At 53.6% G+C, this 21,860-nt stretch overlaps 1 protein-coding gene across 1 annotated transcript in view; it reads left to right on the top strand.

Moving 5' to 3' along the window:
• The window catches only part of LOC116409853 (cornifelin homolog), a 24,544-nt gene extending 5,920 nt beyond the window's left edge, over positions 1–18,624 (top strand). Inside the window, exons 2-4 of the mRNA XM_031899621.1 lie at positions 12,041–12,132; positions 13,329–13,483; positions 18,261–18,624. Of these exons, the coding sequence (XP_031755481.1) occupies positions 12,066–12,132; positions 13,329–13,483; positions 18,261–18,413 (375 nt within the window). The 5' untranslated portion in view covers positions 12,041–12,065 and the 3' untranslated portion in view covers positions 18,414–18,624. The remainder of the gene's footprint in view (positions 1–12,040; positions 12,133–13,328; positions 13,484–18,260) is intronic.
• The last annotated feature ends 3,236 nt before the right edge of the window (positions 18,625–21,860 follow it).

Here is a 21,860-nt window from a genome sequence, read left to right as displayed (position 1 = left end):
ATGGGAATCTCATTGGATAAAGGGCAAATCCTACACCGGGGCGGGATATGAACAAACCCAGGGTGCTGTTGCCATGGCTCCCACTAGGGGGGCAATATGGGTGAAGACAGAAGGGTGGGTGCCAGGGTGATGTGGGTACTTTCTGGGCCCCCAGGGTACAATAAAAGTGGCAGTTTCAGAGGTGGGTTGGGACAGAGGGACTATGCAGGGGCAATTAGTCAGCCAGTCTCTCTAGTGGGGCAGTTCCAGGGGGTAGGGGGCAATGCCAGAAGTACAGAGCTATTAATTGCCCCATCCCTGTGCCCCCAGGTCGCCATGAAGCTCCGCCTCCGGACCCAGCTCCGCCTCCCGCTCTACGGATTCCTCATATTTTCCGTTTCGCTCATCATTTGGGACCCCGGAACCATGAAACATTTCCTTTACCCCCGGGATTCTGCCCCGGAACTGCCCCCCGCGGGGCTGCCAATAGCGAGGGGGTCGGCGACCCTGTATGACGGGCACTTCACTTTCCGGCTCAACCTGTCCCAGTTCCAGTGGGAGTTCCCCCACCTGCAGAGCTACCGCTGCTCCCTCGCCCTCGGCCCCCGGGGGGCGCTCTATAAGGAGATGCCCGAGAAGCTTCTGCTCTTGGCCATTAAGTCCCACCCAGGCTCAGGGGCACGGAGAGCGGCGCTGAGACAGACGTGGGCCTCGGAGAGGCTGATTGGCAGCTACAGGGTTAAACACCTTTTCCTTCTGGCAACTACCCCGGTGCGGGGCAAATGGAGCTGGTGAGGCGGGAGAGCCAGGAGTTTGGGGACATCCTGCAATGGGACTTCACTGAGGGGCATCACAACCTGTCTCTGAAGGAGCGATGCTTCCTGGAGTGGCTCCACCTCCGGCTCCCCCATGTGGCCTTTGTGTTCAAGGGTCAGTTCCCCTTTAATTCTACTCATAAGCTCCTCCTACTTTATAGGAACGTATTCAGTGACACTTACAGGAACCATCCAATCAGTATGAGGTATCTCTGAGCCCAATGTATAGGGACCCTCCTAATCCCATCAGTAGGAGGGCCACTGAATGTAGGGAACCCCATAACCTGACTGCCCTTACAGTAAGGAACCCCTTCCTATGCTGATGGTGAGATCCCCTCCCCACCCCAATGTATCACTCATTCCCCCTCTCTGGGTAGGGAATCCCATAACCTGACTGCCCTTACAGTAAGGAACCCCTTCCTATGCTGATGGTGAGATCCCCTTTCCTCCCCACCCCCAATGTATCACTCATTCCCCTCTCTGGGTAGGGAACCCCATAACCTGACTGCCCTTACAGTAAGGAACCCCTTCCTATGCTGATGGTGAGATCCCCTTTCCTCCCCACCCCAATGTATCACTCATTCCCCCTCTCTGGGTAGGGAATCCCATAACCTGACTGCCCTTACAGTAAGGAACCCCTTCCTATGCTGATGGTGAGATCCCCTCCCCACCCCAATGTATCACTCATTCCCCCTCTCTGGGTAGGGAACCCCATAACCTGACTGCCCTTACAGTAAGGAACCCCTTCCTATGCTGATGGTGAGATCCCCTTTCCCCCCACCCCCAATGTATCACTCATTCCCCTCTCTGGGTAGGGAACCCCATAACCTGACTGCCCTTACAGTAAGGAACCCCTTCCTATGCTGATGGTGAGATCCCCTTTCCCCCCCACCCCAATGTATCACTCATTCCCCCTCTCTGGGTAGGGAACCCCATAACCTGACTGCCCTTACAGTAAGGAACCCTTCCTATGCTGATGGTAAGATCCCCTTTCCCCCCCAATGTATCACTCATTCCCCTCTCTGGGTAGGGAACCCATAACCTGACTGCCCTTACAGAAAGGAACCCCTTTCTATGCTGATGGTGAGATCTCCTTTCCTCCCCCCCCAATGTATCACTCATTCCCCTCTCTTGGTAGGGAACCCCATAACCTGACTGCCCTTACAGTAAGGAACACCTTCCTATGCTGATGGTGAGATCCCCTTTCCTCCCCACCCCCAATGTATCACTCATTCCCCCTCTCTGGGTAGGGAATCCCATAACCTGACTGCCCTTACAGTAAGGAACCCCTTCCTATGCTGATGGTGAGATCCCCTTTCCTCCCACCCCAATGTATCACTCATTCCCCTCTCTGGGTAGGGAACCCCATAACCTGACTGCCCTTACAGTAAGGAACCCCTTCCTATTCTGATTGTGAGATCCCCTCCCCACCCCAATGTATCACTCATTTCCCCTCTCTGGGTAGGGAACCCCATAACCTGACTGCCCTTACAGTAAGGAACCCCTTCCTATTCTGATTGTGAGATCCCCTCCCACCCCCAATGTATCACTCATTCCCCCTCTCTTGGTAGGGAACCCCATAACCTGACTGCCCTTACAGTAAGGAACCCCTTCCTATGCTGATGGTGAGATCCCCTTTCCTCCCACCCCAATGTATCACTCATTCCCCCTCTCTGGGTAGGGAACCCGTAACCTGACTGCCCTTACAGTAAGGAACCCCTTCCTATGCTGATGGTGAGATCCCCTTTCCCCCCCACCCCAATGTATCACTCATTCCCCCTCTCTGGGTAGGGAATCCCATAACCTGACTGCCCTTACAGTAAGGAACCCCTTCCTATGCTGATGGTGAGATCCCCTTTCCCCCCACCCCAATGTATCCCTCATTCCCCTCTCTTGGTAGGGAATCCCATAACCTGACTGCCCTTACAGTAAGGAACCCCTTCCTATGCTGATGGTGAGATCTCCTTTCCTCCCCCACCCCAATGTATCACTCATTCCCCCTCTCTGGGTAGGGAACCCCATAACCTGACTGCCCTTACAGTAAGGAACCCCTTCCTATGCTGATGGTGAGATCTCCTTTCCTCCCCACCCCCAATGTATCACTCATTCCCCTCTCTTGGTAGGGAATCCCATAACCTGACTGCCCTTACAGTAAGGAACCCCTTCCTATGCTGATGGTAAGATCCCCTTTCCCCACCCCCAATGTATCACTCATTCCCCCTCTCTGGGTAGGGAACCCATAACCTGACTGCCCTTACAGTAAGGAACCCCTTCCTATGCTGATTGTGAGATCCCCTCCCACCCCCAATGTATCACTCATTCCCCCTCTCTGGGTAGGGAACCCCATAACCTGACTGCCCTTACAGTAAGGAACCCCTTCCTATGCTGATGGTGAGATCCCCTTTCCCCCCCACCCCCAATGTATCCCTCATTCCCCTCTCTGGGTAGGGAACCCCATAACCTGACTGCCCTTACAGTAAGGAACCCCTTCCTATGCTGATGGTAAGATCCCCTTTCCCCACCCCCAATGTATCACTCATTCCCCCTCTCTGGTAGGGAACCCATAACCTGACTGCCCTTACAGAAAGGAACCCCTTTCTATGCTGATGGTGAGATCTCCTTTCCTCCCCCCCAATGTATCACTCATTCCCCCTCTCTGGGTAGGGAACCCCATAACCTGACTGCCCTTACAGTAAGGAACCCCTTCCTATGCTGATGGTGAGATCCCCTTTCCCCACCCAATGTATCACTCATTCCCCCTCTCTGGGTAGGGAACCCCATAACCTGACTGCCCTTACAGTAAGGAACCCTTCCTATGCTGATGGTGAGATCCCCTTTCCCCACCCCAATGTATCACTCATTCCCCTCTCTTGGTAGGGAACCCCATAACCTGACTGCCCTTACAGTAAGGAACACCTTCCTATGCTGATGGTGAGATCCCCTTTCCTCCCCACCCCAATGTATCACTCATTCCCCCTCTCTGGGTAGGGAACCCCATAACCTGACTGCCCTTACAGTAAGGAACCCCTTCCTATGCTGATGGTGAGATCCCCTTTCCCCACCCCAATGTATCACTCATTCCCCCTCTCTTGGTAGGGAACCCCATAACCTGACTGCCCTTACAGTAAGGAACACCTTCCTATGCTGATGGTGAGATCCCTTTCCTCCCCACCCCCAATGTATCACTCATTCCCCCTCTCTGGGTAGGGAACCCCATAATCTGACTGCCCTTACAGTAAGGAACCCCTTCCTATGCTGATGGTGAGATCCCCTTTCCTCCCCACCCCAATGTATCACTCATTCCCCCTCTCTGGGTAGGGAACCCCATAACCTGACTGCCCTTACAGTAAGGAACCCCTTCCTATTCTGATTGTGAGATCCCCTCCCCACCCCCAATGTATCACTCATTCCCCCTCTCTTGGTAGGGAACCCCATAACCTGACTGCCCTTACAGTAAGGAACCCCTTCCTATGCTGATGGTGAGATCCCCTTTCCTCCCCACCCCAATGTATCACTCATTCCCCCTCTCTGGGTAGGGAACCCCGTAACCTGACTGCCCTTACAGTAAGGAACCCCTTCCTATGCTGATGGTGAGATCCCCTTTCCCCCCACCCCCAATGTATCCCTCATTCCCCTCTCTTGGTAGGGAATCCCATAACCTGACTGCCCTTACAGTAAGGAACCCCTTCCTATGCTGATGGTGAGATCTCCTTTCCTCCCCACCCCAATGTATCACTCATTCCCCCTCTCTGGGTAGGGAACCCCATAACCTGACTGCCCTTACAGTAAGGAACCCCTTCCTATGCTGATGGTGAGATCTCCTTTCCTCCCCACCCCCAATGTATCACTCATTCCCCTCTCTTGGTAGGGAATCCCATAACCTGACTGCCCTTACAGTAAGGAACCCCTTCCTATGCTGATGGTAAGATCCCCTTCCCTCCCCACCCCCAATGTATCACTCATTCCCCCTCTCTGGGTAGGGAACCCATAACCTGACTGCCCTTACAGTAAGGAACCCCTTCCTATGCTGATTGTGAGATCCCCTCCCCACCCCCAATGTATCACTCATTCCCCCTCTCTGGGTAGGGAACCCCATAACCTGACTGCCCTTACAGTAAGGAACCCCTTCCTATGCTGATGGTGAGATCCCCTTTCCCCCCACCCCAATGTATCCCTCATTCCCCCTCTCTGGGTAGGGAACCCCATAACCTGACTGCCCTTACAGTAAGGAACCCCTTCCTATGCTGATGGTAAGATCCCCTTTCCCCACCCCCAATGTATCACTCATTCCCCCTCTCTGGGTAGGGAACCCCATAACCTGACTGCCCTTACAGAAAGGAACCCCTTTCTATGCTGATGGTGAGATCCCTTTCCTCCCCCCCCAATGTATCACTCATTCCCCCTCTCTGGGTAGGGAACCCCAGTTCCCCTATAACTGTCCTGTATACCTGCCCCCCAAAGTCTCACCTTACCCCGAATGCTTGTCCCCTATAACTGTGCTATATACTGCCCCCAAAGTCTCACCTTACCCCGAGTGCCTTGTTCCCGCTATATTGTCTATTATACTGCCCCCAAAAGTTCTCACCTTACCCCCGAGTGCCTTGTTCCCTATAACTGTCTGTATACCTGGCCCCCCCAAAGTCCCACCTTACGCCCCGAGTGCCTTGTTCCCCTATAACTGTCTGTATTACTCCCCCCCCAAAGTCTCACCTATCCCCGAGTGCCTTGTTTCCGCCTATAACTGTCTATATACTGCCCCCCAAAGTCTCCACCATTACGCCCGAGTGCCTTGTTCCCCTATAACTGGTCTGTATACTGCCCCCCGCAAAGTCTCACCTTACCCCCGAATGCCTTGTTCCCCTATAACTGTCTGTATACTGCCCCCGCCAGTCTCACCCTTCACCTCCGAAGTGCCTTGTTCCCGCTATAACTGTCTGTTACTGCCCCCCAAAGTCTCACCTACCCCGAGTGCCCTTGTTGCCCTATAACTGTCTGTATACTGCCCCCCAAAGTTCCTTCAGGCCTTTACCCCGAATGCTTGTTCACCTATAACTGTCCTGTATACTGCCCCCCAAAGTCTCACCTTACCTCCCGAGTGCCTTGTTCCCGCTAATAACTGTCTGTATACTGCCCCCCAAAGTCTCACCTTCCGAGTGCCTTGTTCCCCTATAACTGTCTGTAACTCGCCCCCCAGCTCACAATTACCCGAGTGCCTTGTTCCCTATAATGTCCTGTTATACTGGCCCCCCAAAGTCCTCACCTACCCCAGGGTGCCTTGTTCCCGCTATACTGTCTATAAACTGCCCCCCCCAAGTCTCACCTTACCCCCGAGTGCCTTGTTTCCGCCTAAACTGTCTTATGAGCTGCCCCCCAAATCTCCAACCTTACCCGCTGGAGTGCCTTGTTCCCCTAATAAACTGTCTGATACTGCCCACCCAGTCTCACCCTTACCCGAGTGCGCTTGTTCCCCTATGAACTGTCTATTACTGCCCCCCCAAGTCTCACCTTACTCCCCGATGTGCCTTGTTTTCCCTATAACTGTCCTTGTATATGCCCCTCCAAGTCTCACCTTTACCCCGAGTGGCCTTGTTCCCCTATAAACTGTCTATATACTGCCCCCCCAAGTTCTCCCTTACCCGCCGAGTGTCCTTGTTCCCCTATAACTGTCTGTTATACTGCCCCGCAAAGTCTCACCTTACCGACCCCGAGTGCTTGGTTCCCCTATAACTGTTTATATACTGCCACCCCCAGTCTCACGCTTACCCCCGAGTGCCTTGGTTCTCCCCTATAACTGTCTGTATACTGCCCCCCCAAAGGTCTCACCTTAACCCCGATTGCCTTGTTCCCCTATAAACTGTCTGTATACTGCCCCCAAGTCTCACCTTACCACCCGAGTCCTTGTTCCCCATAACTGTCTATATACTGCCCCCCCCAAGTCTCACCTTACCCCTCGAGTGCCTTGTTCCCTATAACTGTCTGTATACTGCTCCCCAAGTCTCACCTTACCCCGAGTGCCTTTGTTCCCCTATAAAACTGTCTATATACTGGCCCCCAAAGTCTCCTTCCCCCCGAGTTGCCTTGTTTCCCACTTAACTGTCTGTATACTGCCCCAGCTCACCTTACCCCCGAGTGCCTTGTTCCCTATAAACGTCTGTATATCTGGCCCCCCAAGTCTCACCTTACCCCGAGTGCCTTGTTCCCTATAACTGTCTGTATACTGCCCCCCAAAGTCTCACCTTACATCGATCCTTGTTCCCCTATAACTGTCTGTATACTGCCCCCCAAAGTCTCCAACCTTACCCCCGAGTGCCTTGTTCCCGCTATAACTGTCTATATACTGCCCCGCCAAAGTCTCACAACCCTTACGAGTGCTTTTCCCACTATAACTGTCTATATACTGCCCCCCCAAAGTCTCACCCTTACCTCCCGGAGTGCCTTGTTCCCCTATAACTGTCTTATAACTGCCCCAAAGTCTCACGCTTAACTTACCGAGTGCCCTTGTTCCCTATAAATGTCTATAATACTGCCCCCCAAGTCTCACCTTACCCCGAGTGCCTTGTTCCCCTATAATGTCTATATACTCCCCCCAAGTCTCACCTTACCCGAGTGCCTTGTTCCCCCTATAACTGTCTGTATACTGCCCCCCCAAAGTCTCCACTTACCCGAGTGGCTTGTTCCCTATAACTGTCTATATACTGGCCCCCAAGTCTACCTTACGCCCCGAGTGCCTTGTTTCCCCTATAACTGTCTGTATACTGCCCCCCAAAGTCTCACCTTAACCCGAGTGCCTTGGTTCCGCCTATAACTGTCTATATACTGCCCCCCCAAAGTCTCCCTTACCCCCGAGTGCCTTGTTTCCCCTATTAACTGTCTAATATACTGTCCCCCCCCCAAAGTCCGCTCACCTTACCCCGGTGCCTTGTTTCCCCTATAAACTGTCTATATAACTGCCCCCTCAAAGTCTCACCTTACCCGGGCCTTGTTCCGAGCTATAACTGTCTGTATACTGCCCCCCCCAAGTCTCACCTTACCCCCGAGTGCCATTGTTCCCCTATAACTGTCTATATACTGCCCCCAAAGTCTACTCTTACCCCCGAGTAGCCTTGTTCGCCCTATAACTGTCTATATACTGCCCCCCCGCAAAAGTCTCACCTTACCCCGAGTGCCTTGTTCCCCTATAACTGTCTGTATAACTGCCCCCCCCAAAAGTCTCACCTGTACCCCCGAGTGGCCTTGTTCCGCCCTATAATGTCTATATACTGCCCGGCCCCCAAAGTCTCAACCTTACCCCCTTCCCGAGTGCCCTGTTCCCTATAACTGTCTGTATACTGCCCCCAAGTCTCACCTTACCCCCCGAGTGCCTTGTTCCCCTATAACTGTCCTTATACTGGCCCCCAAAGTCTCACCTTACCACCGAGTGCTGTTCGCCCTATAACTGTCCTATATACGTGCCCCCTCCCAAAAGTCTCACCTTACCCCGAGTGCCTTGTCCTATAACTGTCTGTATACTGCCCCCCAAAAGTCTCAACCTTACTGCGGGCCCGAGTGCCTTGTTTCCCCTATTAACTGTCTGTATACTGCCCCAAGTCTCACCTACCCCCGATGCCTTGGTTCCCCTATAAACTGTCTTAATACTGCCCCCCCCAAGTCCTCAACCTTACCCCGAGTGCCTTGTTCCGGCTAATAACTGTCTATATACTGCCCCCCAAAGTCCTCACCTTACGCCCGAGTGCCTTGTTCCCCCTATAACTGTCTGTATACTGCCCCCCAAAGTCCTCACCTTACCCCGAGTGCTTTTTCCGCCTATAACCTGTCTGTATACTGCCCCCAAAGTCTTCACCTTACCACCCTTAACAGAGGTGCCTTGTTCCCCTATAACTGTCTATATACTGCCCCCCAAAGTCTCACGCTTACCGCCCGAGTGCCTTGTTCGCCCTATAACTGTCCTATATACTGCCCCAAAAGTCTCACCTTACCGCCCGAGTGCCTTGTTCCGCCTATAACTGTCTATATACTGCCCCCCCAAAGTCTCACCTTATCCCCGAGTGCCTTGTTCCCACTAATAACTGTCTATATACTGCCCCCCCAAAGTCTCACCTTTACCCCGAGTGCCTTGTTCCCTAATAACTGGTCTGTATACTGCCCCCCGCAAAGTCTCACCTTAACCACCGATGCCTTGTTCCCCTATAATGTCTATATAGCCTGACCCCACCAAGTCTCACCTTACCCCCGAAGTCTTGTTCCCCTATACAACTGTCCTTCATATACTTGCCCCCCCAAGTTCTCACCTTACCCCCGAGTGCCTTGTTTCCCCTATATACTGTCTGTATACTGCCCCCGAGCCAAGTCCTCACCTTACCCGCCGAGTGCCTTGTTTCCTATAACCTGGTCCTATATAACTGCCCCCAAAGTCTCACCTTACACGGCCCGAGTTGCCTTGTTCCCCATAACTGTCTGTATACTGCCCCCCCACCAGTCTCCACCTTTACGCCTCCCGAGTGCCCTTGTTTCCCCTATAACTGTCTGTATACTGCCCCCACCAAAGTCTCCTAACCGCCCGAGTGCCTTGTTCCCCTATAAGTGTCTGTATACTGCCCCCCAAAGTCTCATCAACTTACCAGCCGAGTGCCTTTGTTCCCCCTATAACTGTCTATATACTGTCCCCCCCCAAGTCTCACCTTACCACCGGAGTGCCTTGTTCCCTATAACTGTCTTGTATACTGCCCCCCCAAAGTCTCACGCCTTCGCCCGAGTGCCTTGTTTCCCTATAATGTCTCATATACTGCCCCCCAAAGTCTCACCTTAACCGGCGAGTGCCTTGTTCCCCCTATAACTGTCTGTATACTGCCCCCAAAGTCTCACCTTACCGCCGAGTGCCTTGTCCCCTATAACTGTCTATATACTGCCGCCCAACCAAAGTTCTCACGCTTAACCCCGAGTGCTTTGTTCCCCTATAAACTGTCTAATATACTGCCCCCCCAAAGTCTCACCTTACCACCCGGTGCCTTGTTCCCTATAACTGTCTGGTATACTGCCCCCCAAAAAGTCTCACTTACCCCCCGAGTGCTTGTTCCCCTATAACTGTCTATATACTGCCCCCGCCCAAGTCTCACCTTACCCCCGAGTGCCTTGTTCCCCTATAACTGTCTGTATACTGCCCCCAAAGTCTCACCTTACGCCCGAGTGCCGTTGTTCCCCTATTAACTGTCTATATACTGCCCCCCCAAAGTCTCACCTTACCCCGAGTGCCTTGTTCCCCTAATAACTGTCTATATACTGCCCCCCCGCAAAGTCTCAAACTTACCCCCGAAGTGCCTTGTTCCCCCTATAATGTCTATATACTGCCGCCCCAAGTCTCACTTACCGGCAGAGTGCCTTGTTCCCAACTAAACTGTCTTATAATACTGCCCCGCCCCAAAAGTCTCACCTTTACCCCCGAGTGCCTTGTTCCCCTATAACTGCTTATATTACTGACCCCCAAAGTCTACCTCCCCGAGTGCCTTTGTTCCCTATAACTGTCTATATACCTGAAAACCCCAAAGTCTCACCCTTACCTCCCGGAGTGCTTGTTCCCCTATAACTGTCCTATATAACTGCCCCCCCAAAGTCTCACCTTACCCCCGAGTGCCCACTTGTTCCCTATAACTGTCTGTATACTGCCCCCAGTCTCACCTTACCCCCGAGTGCCTTGTTCCCCTATAACTGTCTGTATACCTGCCCCCCCAAAAGTCTCACCTTACCACCGAGTGCCTTGTTCCCCTAATAACTGTCTATAACTGCCCCGCCACAGTCCTCACCTTAAAAGCCGGCCCGAGTGCCTTGTTCCCTATAACTGTTTATACTGCCCCCCCCAAAGTCTCACCTTACACCCCGAGTGCCTTGGTTTTCCCCTATAACTGTCCTGTATACTGCCCCCCAAAGTCTCACTTACCCCCGAGTGCTTTGTCCCCTATAACGTCTGTATCTGCCCCAAAGTCTCACCTTACCCCGAGTTGCCTTGTTCCCCTATAACTGTCTATATACTGCCCCCCCAAAGTCTCACTTACCCCCCGAGTGGCCTTGTTCCCTATAACTGTCTATATACTGCCCCCCAAAGTCTCACTTTAAACCCTGACTCATCCGAGTGCCCCCCCCCTTGGGTATTCCCTTAAACTGGTTCTATAATAACCTGCGGGCCCCCCACAGTCTCACCTTAACCGTCGCTCCGAGTGCCTTGTTCCCCTATAATGTCCTATATACATGCCCCCCAAAGTCTCACCTTACCCCCCGAGTGCCTTGTTCCCTATAACTGTTCTATATACTGCCCCAGCCAAAGTCCTCACTTTACCCCCGGTGCTTGTTCCCCTATAACTGTCTATATACTGCCCCCAAAGTCTCACCTTACCCCGAGTGCCTTGTTCCCTATAACTGTCTGTTATACTGCCCCCAAAAGTCCTCACCTTTACCCGAGTGCGCTTGTTCCCACTTAATAACTGTCTATATACTGCCCCCCCAAAGTCTCACCTTACCCCCGAGTTCCTTGTTTCGCCCCTATAACTGTCTATATACTGACCCCAAGTCTCACCTTACCCCCGAGTGGCTTGTTTTCCCCTATACTGTCCCTATATACTGCCCCCCAAAGTCTGCAGCCTTACCCCGAGTGCCTTGTTCCCCTATAACTGTCTGTATACTGCCCGCCCCAAAGTCTCACCTTACCGCCGGTGCCTTGTTGCCCTATAAACTGTCCTGTATACTGCCCCCCAAGTCTCACCTTAACCCCGAGTGCCTTGTTTCCCCTATAACTGTCTATATACTGACCCCCCAAGGTCCTCACCTTACCGCCCGAGTGCCTTGTTCCCTATAACATGTCTGTATACTGGGCCCCCAAATAAGTCTCACCTACCCCCGGAGTTGCCTTGTTCCTATAACTGTCTTAATATACTGCCCCCCAAAGTCTCACCTTACCACCCTGAGTGCATTGTTCCTCCTATAAACTGTCTATATACTGCCCCCCAAAGTCTCACCTTACCCCCGAGTGCCTTGTTCCCCTATAACTGTCTATATACTGCCCCCCAAAGACAGGGGTGCAGTAGTAGGGCTGGTGGGGGGTGGGGGTTTTCGCCTAGTGGCACCCATTATAAATGCTGTTGTTGCCCCCGCTGGGCCCTGACTAACTTACTGCCCCCGGGAGGTATTTAATAACTTACCTGTAAAGGATTGCGCTGTCTGTAACTCACTCAGTAATGTATTTATTTGCCTCTCCCCAGGGTAACAGCCAGCAGCCCCCCCACCATGGCAATGCAACCAGCGAGCCAATGGAACAGCAGCCTGTTGTCTTGTTGTGATGATATGGGAATCTGTAAGTGCCCACTCACACTCACACTCCCCTGACATTACTGCCTCACACCCTGCAGTTAATATATCCCAACCCCCAGCTATTTCCCTAGTGCCCTGCAGCAGTCTCTCTGCTGAACTCAATAGGCCAATTGTTTCATAACATCTGTATTTGTGTATTTATATCCCTCCGATAGAGTATGTTCCCCTCGTACTGAGCAACTGATACTCCTACCCCCATACAGCTCATCCCCCCATACCCCCAGCTCACCCCCCCATACAGCTCATCCCCCCATACCGCCAGGCTCATCCCCCGTACCCCATAACCCCGCTCATCCCCCCATACCCCCAGCTCATCCCCCCATACCCCCAGCTTCAATCCCCCCATAACAACTCATCCCGCCATACCCGCCAGCTCATCCCCCCATACAGCTCAATCCCCACCATACCCCAGCTCATCCCCCATACAAGCTCATCCCCACCATACGCCCCAGCTCATCCCCCCATACCCCCAGCTCATCCCCTACCCCCAAGCTCATCCACCATACCCCCAGCTCAATCCCCCCATACCCCCAGCCTCATTCCCGATCCATACCCCCATGCTCATTCCCGCATACCCCAGCGTCATCCCCCATACAGCTCATCACCCATGACCCCCAGCTCATCCCCCATAACCCCATCTTCATTCCCCATAGCCCCCAGCTCATCCCCCCATACCCCAGCTCATCCCCCCATTACGCCCCAGCTCATCCCCCATACCCCCAGCTCATCCCCCCATACCCCCAGCTCATTCCCCCATACCCCAGCTCATTCTCCCATACCCCCAGCTCATTCCCCCATACCCCCAGCTCATCCCCCCATACAGCTCATCCCCCCATACCCCCAGCTCATCCCCCATACCCCCAGCTCACCCCCCCATACCCCGCAGCTCATTCCCCCATACCCCAGCTCATTCTCCCATACCCCCAGCTCATTCCCCCATACCCCCAGCTCATCCCCCCATACCCCAGCTCATCCCCCCATACCCCCAGCTCATTCCCCCATACCCCCAGCTCATTCTCCCATACCCCCAGCTTCAATTCCCCCATACCCCAGCTCATCCCCCCATACCCCAGCTCATCCCCCCATACCCCCAGTTCATGCCCCAGCACATTACTGTCAGTATTACAATATTAGCAGTAAATAACTGGATAATAATAGGAGGAACCCTCTCCCCCCCAGGTTGTTGCGCATTGTGGTGTTTCCCATGTCTCCAGTGCAAAACTGTCAGTGAATTTGGGGAGTGTCTGTGTCTCCCCCTTGTGGAGAGTCTATTCCTTGGCTGTGGGGTCTCTACTGCCATGAGAGCGGCTGTGAGGGAGCGCTACCGCATCCAGGTGAGTCTTGTGCCCCCATAAACCTGTCCCCCCCTAATCCCATAGTACCCCAGGGCGCTGCTAGGAACCCCACATATAGACATAGAGCCTGATGCCTTCCAACAACCTAATGTCCATATATACATACAGGGGCAATTAGAGAATAGAGAGAGGGAAGTGGGAGGAACAGAGAGAGGGAAGTGGGAGGAACAGAGAGAGGGAAGTGGGAGGAACAGAGAGAGGGAAGTGGGAGGAACAGAGAGAGGGAAGTGGGAGGAACGAGAAAGGGAAGTGGGAGGAATAGAGAGAGGGAAGTGGGAGGAACGGAGAGAGGGAAGTGGGAGGAATAGAGAGAGGGAAGTGGGAGGAACGGGAGAGGGAAGTGGGAGGAAGTGGAGGAACAGAGAGAGGGAAGTGGGAGGAATAGAGAGAGGGAAGTGGAGGAATAGAGAGAGGGCAGTGGGAGGAATAGAGAGAGGGAAGTGGGAGGAATAGAGAGAGGGAAGTGGGAGGAACGAGAAAGGGAAGTTGGAGGAAATAGAGAGGGAAGTGGGAGGAACGAGAAAGGGAAGTGGGAGGAATAGAGAGAAGGGAAGTGGGAGGAACGGGAGAGGGAAGTGGGAGGAAGTGGGAGGAACAGAGAGAGGGAAGTGGGAGGAATAGAGAGAGGGAAGTGGGAGGAATAGAGAGAGGGAAGTGGGAGGAATAGAGAGAGGGAAGTGGGAGGAACGAGAAAGGGAAGTGGGAGGAATAGAGAGAGGGAAGTGGGAGGAACGAGAAAGGGAAGTGGGAGGAATAGAGAGAGGGAAGTGGGAGGAACAGAGAGAGGGAAGTGGGAGGAACGGAGAGAGGGAAGTGGGAGGAACAGAGAGAGGGAAGTGGGAGGAATAGAGAGAGGGAAGTGGGAGGAACGGGAGAGGGAAGTGGGAGGAACAGAGAGAGGGAAGTGGGAGGAACAGAGAGAGGGAAGTGGGAGGAATAGAGAGAGGGAAGTGGGAGGAATAGAGAGAGGGAAGTGGGAGGAACAGAGAGAGGGAAGTGGGAGGAACAGAGAGAGGGAAGTGGAGGAACAGAGAGAGGGAAGTGGGAGGAACAGAGAGAGGGAAGTGGGAGGAACGAGAAAAGGGAAGTGGGAGGAATAGAGAGAGGGAAGTGGGAGGAACGGAGAGAGGGAAGTGGGAGGAATAGAGAGAGGGAAGTGGGAGGAACGGGAGAGGGAAGTGGGAGGAAGTGGAGGAACAGAGAGAGGGAAGTGGGAGGAATAGAGAGAGGGAAGTGGGAGGAATAGAGAGAGGGAAGTGGGAGGAATAGAGAGAGGAAGTGGGAGGAATAGAGAGAGGGAAGTGGGAGGAACGAGAAAGGGAAGTGGGAGGAATAGAGAGAGGGAAGTGGGAGGAACGAGAAAGGGAAGTGGGAGGAATAGAGAGAAGGGAAGTGGGAGGAACGGGAGAGGGAAGTGGGAGGAAGTGGGAGGAACAGAGAAGAGGGAAGTGGGAGGAATAGAGAGAGGGAAGTGGGAGGAAAATAGAGAGAGGGAAGTGGGAGGAATAGAGAGAGGGAAGTGGGAGGAACGAGAAAGGGAAGTGGGAGGAATAGAGAGAGGGAAGTGGGAGGAACGAGAAAGGGAAGTGGGAGGAATAGAGAGAGGGAAGTGGGAGGAACAGAGAGAGGGAAGTGGGAGGAACGGAGAGAGGGAAGTGGGAGGAACAGAGAGAGGGAAGTGGGAGGAATAGAGAGAGGGAAGTGGGAGGAACGGGAGAGGGAAGTGGGAGGAACAGAGAGAGGGAAGTGGGAGGAACAGAGAGAGGGAAGTGGGAGGAATAGAGAGAGGGAAGTGGGAGGAACGGGAGAGGGAAGTGGGAGGAACAGAGAGAGGGAAGTGGGAGGAACAGAGAGAGGGAAGTGGGAGGAACAGAGAGAGGGAAAGTGGGAGGAACGAGAAAGGGATGGGAGGAATAGAGAGAGGGAAGTGGGAGGAACGGAGAGAGGGAAGTGGGAGGAATAGAGAGAGGGAAGTGGGAGGAACGGGAGAGGGAAGTGGGAGGAAGTGGGAGGAACAGAGAGAGGGAAGTGGGAGGAATAGAGAGAGGGAAGTGGGAGGAATAGAGAGAGGGAAGTGGGAGGAACGAGAAAGGGAAGTGGGAGGAATAGAGAGAAGGGGTTAAGTGGGAGGAACGAGAAAGGGAAGTGGGAGGAATAGAGAGAGGGAAGTGGGAGGAACGGGAGAGGGAAGTGGGAGGAAGTGGGAGGAACAGAGAGAGGGAAGTGGGAGGAATAGAGAGAGGGAAGTGGGAGGAATAGAGAGAGGGAAGTGGGAGGAATAGAGAGAGGGAAGTGGGAGGAATAGAGAGAGGGAAGTGGGAGGAACGAGAAAGGGAAGTGGGAGGAATAGAGAGAGGGAAGTGGGAGGGAACGAGAACAGGGAAGTGGGAGGAATAGAGAGAGGGAAGTGGGAGGAACAGAGAGAGGGAAGTGGGAGGAACGGAGAGAGGGAAGTGGGAGGAACAGAGAGAGGGAAGTGGGAGGAATAGAGAGAGGGAAGTGGGAGGAACGGGAGAGGGAAGTGGGATGGAAACAGAGAGAGGGAAGTGGGAGGAACAGAGAGAGGGAAGTGGGAGGAATAGAGAGAGGGAAGTGGGAGGAACGGGAGAGGGAAGTGGGAGGAACAGAGAGAGGGAAGTGGGAGGAATAGAGAGAGGGAAGTGGGAGGAATAGAGAGAGGAAGTGGGAGGAATAGAGAGAGGGAAGTGGGAGGAATAGAGAGAGGGAAGTGGGAGGAACGAGAAAGGGAAGTGGGAGGAATAGAGAGAGGGAAGTGGGAGGAACGAGAAAGGGAAGTGGGAGGAATAGAGAGAGGGAAGTGGGAGGAACGGGAGAGGGAAGTGGGAGGAAGTGGGAGGAAACAGAGAGAGGGAAGTGGGAGGAAATAGAGAGAGGGAAGTGGGAGGAATAGAGAGAGGGAAGTGGGAGGAATAGAGAGAGGGAAGTGGGAGGAATAGAGAGAGGGAAGTGGGAGGAACGAGAAAGGGAAGTGGGAGGAATAGAGAGAGGGAAGTGGGAGGAACGAGAAAGGGAAGTGGGAGGAATAGAGAGAGGGAAGTGGGAGGAACAGAGAGAGGGAAGTGGGAGGAACGGAGAGAGGGAAGTGGGAGGAACAGAGAGAGGGAAGTGGGAGGAATAGAGAGAGGGAAGTGGGAGGAACGGGAGAGGGAAGTGGGAGAACAGAGAGAGGGAAGTGGGAGGAACAGAGAGAGGGAAGTGGGAGGAATAGAGAGAGGGAAGTGGGAGGAACGGGAGAGGGAAGTGGGAGGAACAGAGAGAGGGAAGGTGGAGGAAATAGAGAGAGGGAAGTGGGAGGAATAGAGAGAGGGAAGTGGGAGGAATAGAGAGAGGGAAGTGGGAGGAATAGAGAGAGGGAAGTGGGAGGAATAGAGAGAGGGAAGTGGGAGGAACGAAAAAGGGAAGTGGGAGGAATAGAGAGAGGGAAGTGGGAGGAACGAGAAAGGGAAGTGGGAGGAATAGAGAGGGGAAGTGGGAGGAACAGAGAGAGGGAAGTGGGAGGAACGGAGAGAGGGAAGTGGGAGGAACGGAGAGAGGGAAGTGGGAGGAATAGAGAGAGGGAAGTGGGAGGAACGGGAGAGGGAAGTGGGAGGAACAGAGAGAGGGGAAAGTGGGAGGAACAGAGAGAGGGAAGGTGGGAGGAATAGAGAGAGGGAAGTGGGAGGAAGCGGAGAGAGGGAAGTGGGAGAACAGAGAGAGGGAAGTGGGAGGAATAGAGAGAGGGAAGTGGGAGGAACGGGAGAGGGAAGTGGGAGGAAAACAGAGAGAGGGAAGTGGGAGGAACAGAGAGAGGGAAGTGGGAGGAATAGAGAGAGGGAAGTGGGAGGAACAGGAAATAGAGAGAGGGAAGTGGGAGGAACAGAGAGAGGGAAGTGGGAGGAAACAGAGAGAGGGAAGTGGGAGGAACAGAGAGAGGGAAGTGGGAGGAACAGAGAGAGGGAAGTGGGAGGAACAGAGAGAGGGAAGTGGGAGGAACAGAGAGAGGGAAGTGGGAGGAACAGAGAGAGGGAAGTGGGAGGAACAGAGAGAGGGAAGTGGGAGGAACAGAGAGAGGGAAGTGGGAGGAACAGAGAGAGGGAAGTGGGAGGAACAGAGAGAGGGAAGTGGGAGGAATAGAGAGAGGGAAGTGGGAGGAATAGAGAGAGGGAAGTGGGAGGAACAGAGAGAGGGAAGTGGGAGGAACAGAGAGAGGGAAGTGGGAGGAATAGAGAGAGGGAAGTGGGAGGAACAGAGAGAGGGAAGTGGGAGGAACAGAGAGAGGGAAGTGGGAGGAACAGAGAGAGGGAAGTGGAGGAATAGAGAAGGAAGTGGGAGGAACAGAGAGAGGGAAGTGGGAGGAATAGAGAGAAGGGAAGTGGGAGGAATAGAGAGAGGGAAGTGGGAGGAGGAGAGGGAGTGGGAGGAATAGAGAGAGGGAAGTGGGAGGAATAGAGAGAGGGAAGTGGGAGGAACAGAGAGAGGGAAGTGGGAGGAATAGAGAGAGGGAAGTGGGAGGAACAGAGAGAGGGAAGTGGGAGGAACGGGAGAGTGAGGGGCAAATGTAGGAATCAGTAGCCAAACTAGATGCTAAATGACGAGAAAGGGCTGATTGATAGGTTCCCACTGTGGGGCCCCCGGCAGTCTCTCTGGGCTGCTAGTCTGACCCAGCAAGACAAGAGTTAACATAGAGAGAGGGCAGATTTAGATGCAATTACAAATCTCTGCTGAAGCCCCTGACACTCACTATCTCCCCCTACAGGGCTCCATGTGTGACGACTGCTTCTCGCTGCTTTGTTGCTACAGCTGCACCTGGTGCCAAATGGCCCGAGAGATCAAGGAACGCAAGAACCACTCGGCCCCCGTCACTGTACAGACTACCACTGTGCAACCCCAGCATTACCCCCACCGCTAACAACTGCCCCCTGATACATATCTGCCCCACCTCTATAGAAATGCCCACAGCTACTTTCCTGCCCCTACTGCAAATTGCAGCTTTACATTTGCCCCTACTGCTATCAAACTGCCCCTACATCTCAGTGAATATTTCCCACCTGTTACCTGCCCCCGTCGCTAATTACCCCTCATTTCCCCGTAGCTGTTCAATAAAGTATATTATTGGCAGATATAATTCTATATGGTTTCATTGGGAGCTGCCATACTGCTTCTTCTGTTGAGAGCAATGAAACTCCAGTAATTCTGTGACCAAAGTGGCCAAATGGCCCTGGATGTGCTACTGTGCCTGATTGGCTTGTGTGCATCAGAGGGGGCCAGTCCAACTGGCAGTGGGGCCCAACCGATTGGCCCGTGGCCCTGCCAAGGTTGAATAACGTTCAGTTGGAATATCCAGTATGGGTAAAACTGGGCAACCGGCCCGGTAAGTAGTTTCGTGGGCGGGTACAGTGGGCAGTTCTGCCCTTCACCCCTAGTGGGCAGGTAACTATATTAAAACAGGGTGTGGGCAAAGCTTGGTACTGCCCCATATGCTTTGTAATAAAATAACATGGGGGGGGGGGTAACTAGAAAGGGGAGTTTGAGAACAAACTTTATGTTGGGTTGAGAAACGTGAAGTCACTGAATGAAATCTGATTGGCTGTTGTTGGCCCCACCCACTTTTTCTAACCAGTTATACAGTAAAACCCACTGGTCAAAGTTTGGGGCCCCGGGTTATAATAGCGTCTGAATGGCAGCAATTTAAATTTCCCCACTGAAAGCCAGTGAGTGACATGTGATTGGAGGTTGGTGGCTCCGCCCACTTTTCCTAACCTTGAATACATAGTCACCCACTGACTGACTGTGTAAAGTCTGGGAACCCCGACAATAGTCTGGGAACCCCACATAGTGTGAGAAAGGCAGCAGTATAAATATAAAGCAATGACATTCAATTGGTGAAACCTGATTGGCTGTTGGTGGCTCCACCTACTTTTTCTAACCTTTAACCTTAGTCCCCTAGTGACCAACTGTGAAAAGTTTGGGGCCCCTGGGGTTAATACTGTGAGACTGGCAGCAGGTTGGCTTTCCCCATTGAAAGTCAATAGGTCAAATCTGATTGGCTGTTGGTGGCTCCGCCCACTTACAAAAATACAAAAAAAACTTCCCTGTTAAAGTCTATGGGTGAAATTTGATTGGCTGTTGTTGGCCCCTCACACTTTGGGATCATCCAACAAATGTTGCTGTTTCATTCGGGGTGACCCCATGATTCTGTTATTCAAGTTTGGGGGGTGCAGCCTCAGAGCTGTAAGATTGGCAGCAGTTTGAGAGTCTTCCCTGTCAGTTGGGAAAATTGGGGGGTTCGGGGGGGGCGCCACAAAAAGACGGGGGGCGGGATCCCTTAGATACACACGGCACCCTGCTCCCCTATAGGGGGAAGACGTGTGATATAGGGGGGGAGTAGCGTTAGATAATGGGGGGCGCTAAGAATAAGAATAAGTCGGGGAACAGTCGGTTCCACCCAATGTAACTAGGAACTACGGGTCATGTGCCCCTGTGACGCGGAGCCCCCCCCCCAACGGGTTTCGTTTCTTCTTCTTTGCCCCCCTCCCCCGTTAGTTTCATATTGAATCACAAAGGGAAAGATCCTGTGGGTCTGAGCCAACTGCCAACTGCCGGCGGCCTCACCGCCAACACTAAGAACTTACAGGCAGAAATGAACCCGCAGAACCTTCCCCTTCAGTTATTTGTCCCACCGGCCCTGCTGGGAGGCTGCTCCTTGTACCAACCCCCTTTATGTAAAGCAGCACTTCCAGTCATTTCCAAAGGAACCCGCAGAACCCTCAATGGGAAGGGAGCGGAGCCCTGAGCCGTCAGTGGCCCTTCCAACACTAGGGCTTTGTCTCTGGGCCCAGATATTGGCCACTAACCGGCCAACTGGCCAACTGGCCCCTGTTCTGACTTTATAGGGTCCCACTATGGTCAGAAACAGCACAGGCTGAACAGGCAAACGTTACAGCAGCGGCCTCTAGTGGGCACTGTGAGTAATGACTGCATAGCTAGGGGCTTGTAGGGAAGGGGAGGGGAAGAGAAAGGGGGTTGGGGAGCAGAGAGACAAATGGGGGGAGAGGAGAAAGGGGGTTCGGGGAAATATAGAAGGGGGGAGAAGAGGGAGGATGGGGGGGGAGTAAGGCCAAACAGTTGGGGGGGAATAGAAAAGGAAAGGAGAGGGGATGAGAGACAGAAGGAGAGAGGGAAGGGAAAGGGGGTTCGGGGAGTAGAGAGACAAATGGGGGAGAGGGGAAATATAGAAGGGGGGAGAAGAGGGAGGATGGGGGGGAGTAAGGCCAAACTGTTGGGGGGGGGGAATAGAAAAGGAAAGGAGAGGGGATGAGAGACAGAAGGAGAGAGGGGAAGGGAAAGGGGGTTCGGGGAGCAGAGAGACAAATGGGGGGAGAGGGGAAATATAGAAGGGGGAGAAGAGGGAGGATGGGGGGAGTAAGGCCAAACAGTTGGGGGGGGGAATAGAAAGGAAAGGAGAGGGGATGAGAAGACAGAAGGAGAGAGGGGAAGGGAAAGGGGGTTTGGGGGTAGAGAGACAAATGGGGGGAGAGGGGAAATATAGAAGGGGGGAGAAGAGGGAGGATGGGGGGGAGTAAGGCCAAACTGTTGGGGGGGGGAATAGAAAGGAAAGGAGAGGGGATGAAGAGACAGAAGGAGAGAGGGGAAGGGAAAGGGGGTTCGGGGAGTAGAGAGACAAATGGGGGGAGAGGGAAATATAGAAGGGGGGAGAAGAGGGAGGATGGGGGGGAAGTAAGGCCAAACTGTTGGGGGGGGGAATAGAAAAGGAAAGGAGAGGGGATGAGAGACAGAAGGAGAGAGGGGAAAGGAAAGGGGTTCGGGGAGTAGAGAGACAAATGGGGGGAGAGGGGAAATATAGAAGGGGGGAGAAGAGGGAGGATGGGGGGGAGTAAGGCCAAACAGTTGGGGGGGAATAGAAAAGGAAAGGAGAGGGGATGAGAGACAGAAGGAGAGAGGGGAAGGGAAAGGGGTTCGGGGAGTAGAGAGACAAATGGGGGGAGAGGGGAAATATAGAAGGGGGGAGAAGAGGGAGGATGGGGGGGAGTAAGGCCAAACTGTTGGGGGGGGGGAATAGAAAAGGAAAGGAGAGGGGATGAGAGACAGAAGGAGAGAGGGGAAGGGAAAGGGGGTTCGGGGAGCAGAGAGACAAATGGGGGGAGAGGGGAAATATAGAAGGGGGGAGAAGAGGGAGGATGGGGGGGGAGTAAGGCCAAACAGTTGGGGGGAATAGAAAAGGAAAGGAGAGGGGATGAGAGACAGAAGGAGAGAGGGGAAGGGAAAGGGGGTTCGGGGAGTAGAGAGACAAATGGGGGGAGAGGGGAAATATAGAAGGGGGGAGAGAGGGGGATGG

Source organism: Xenopus tropicalis, chromosome 3 (genome assembly GCF_000004195.4).
Source record: "Xenopus tropicalis strain Nigerian chromosome 3, UCB_Xtro_10.0, whole genome shotgun sequence".
Classification (NCBI taxonomy): Eukaryota; Metazoa; Chordata; class Amphibia; order Anura; family Pipidae; genus Xenopus; species Xenopus tropicalis.
The sequence above is the reverse complement of the archived record's forward strand: the minus strand, read 5'-3'. Positions and strand labels throughout refer to the sequence as shown.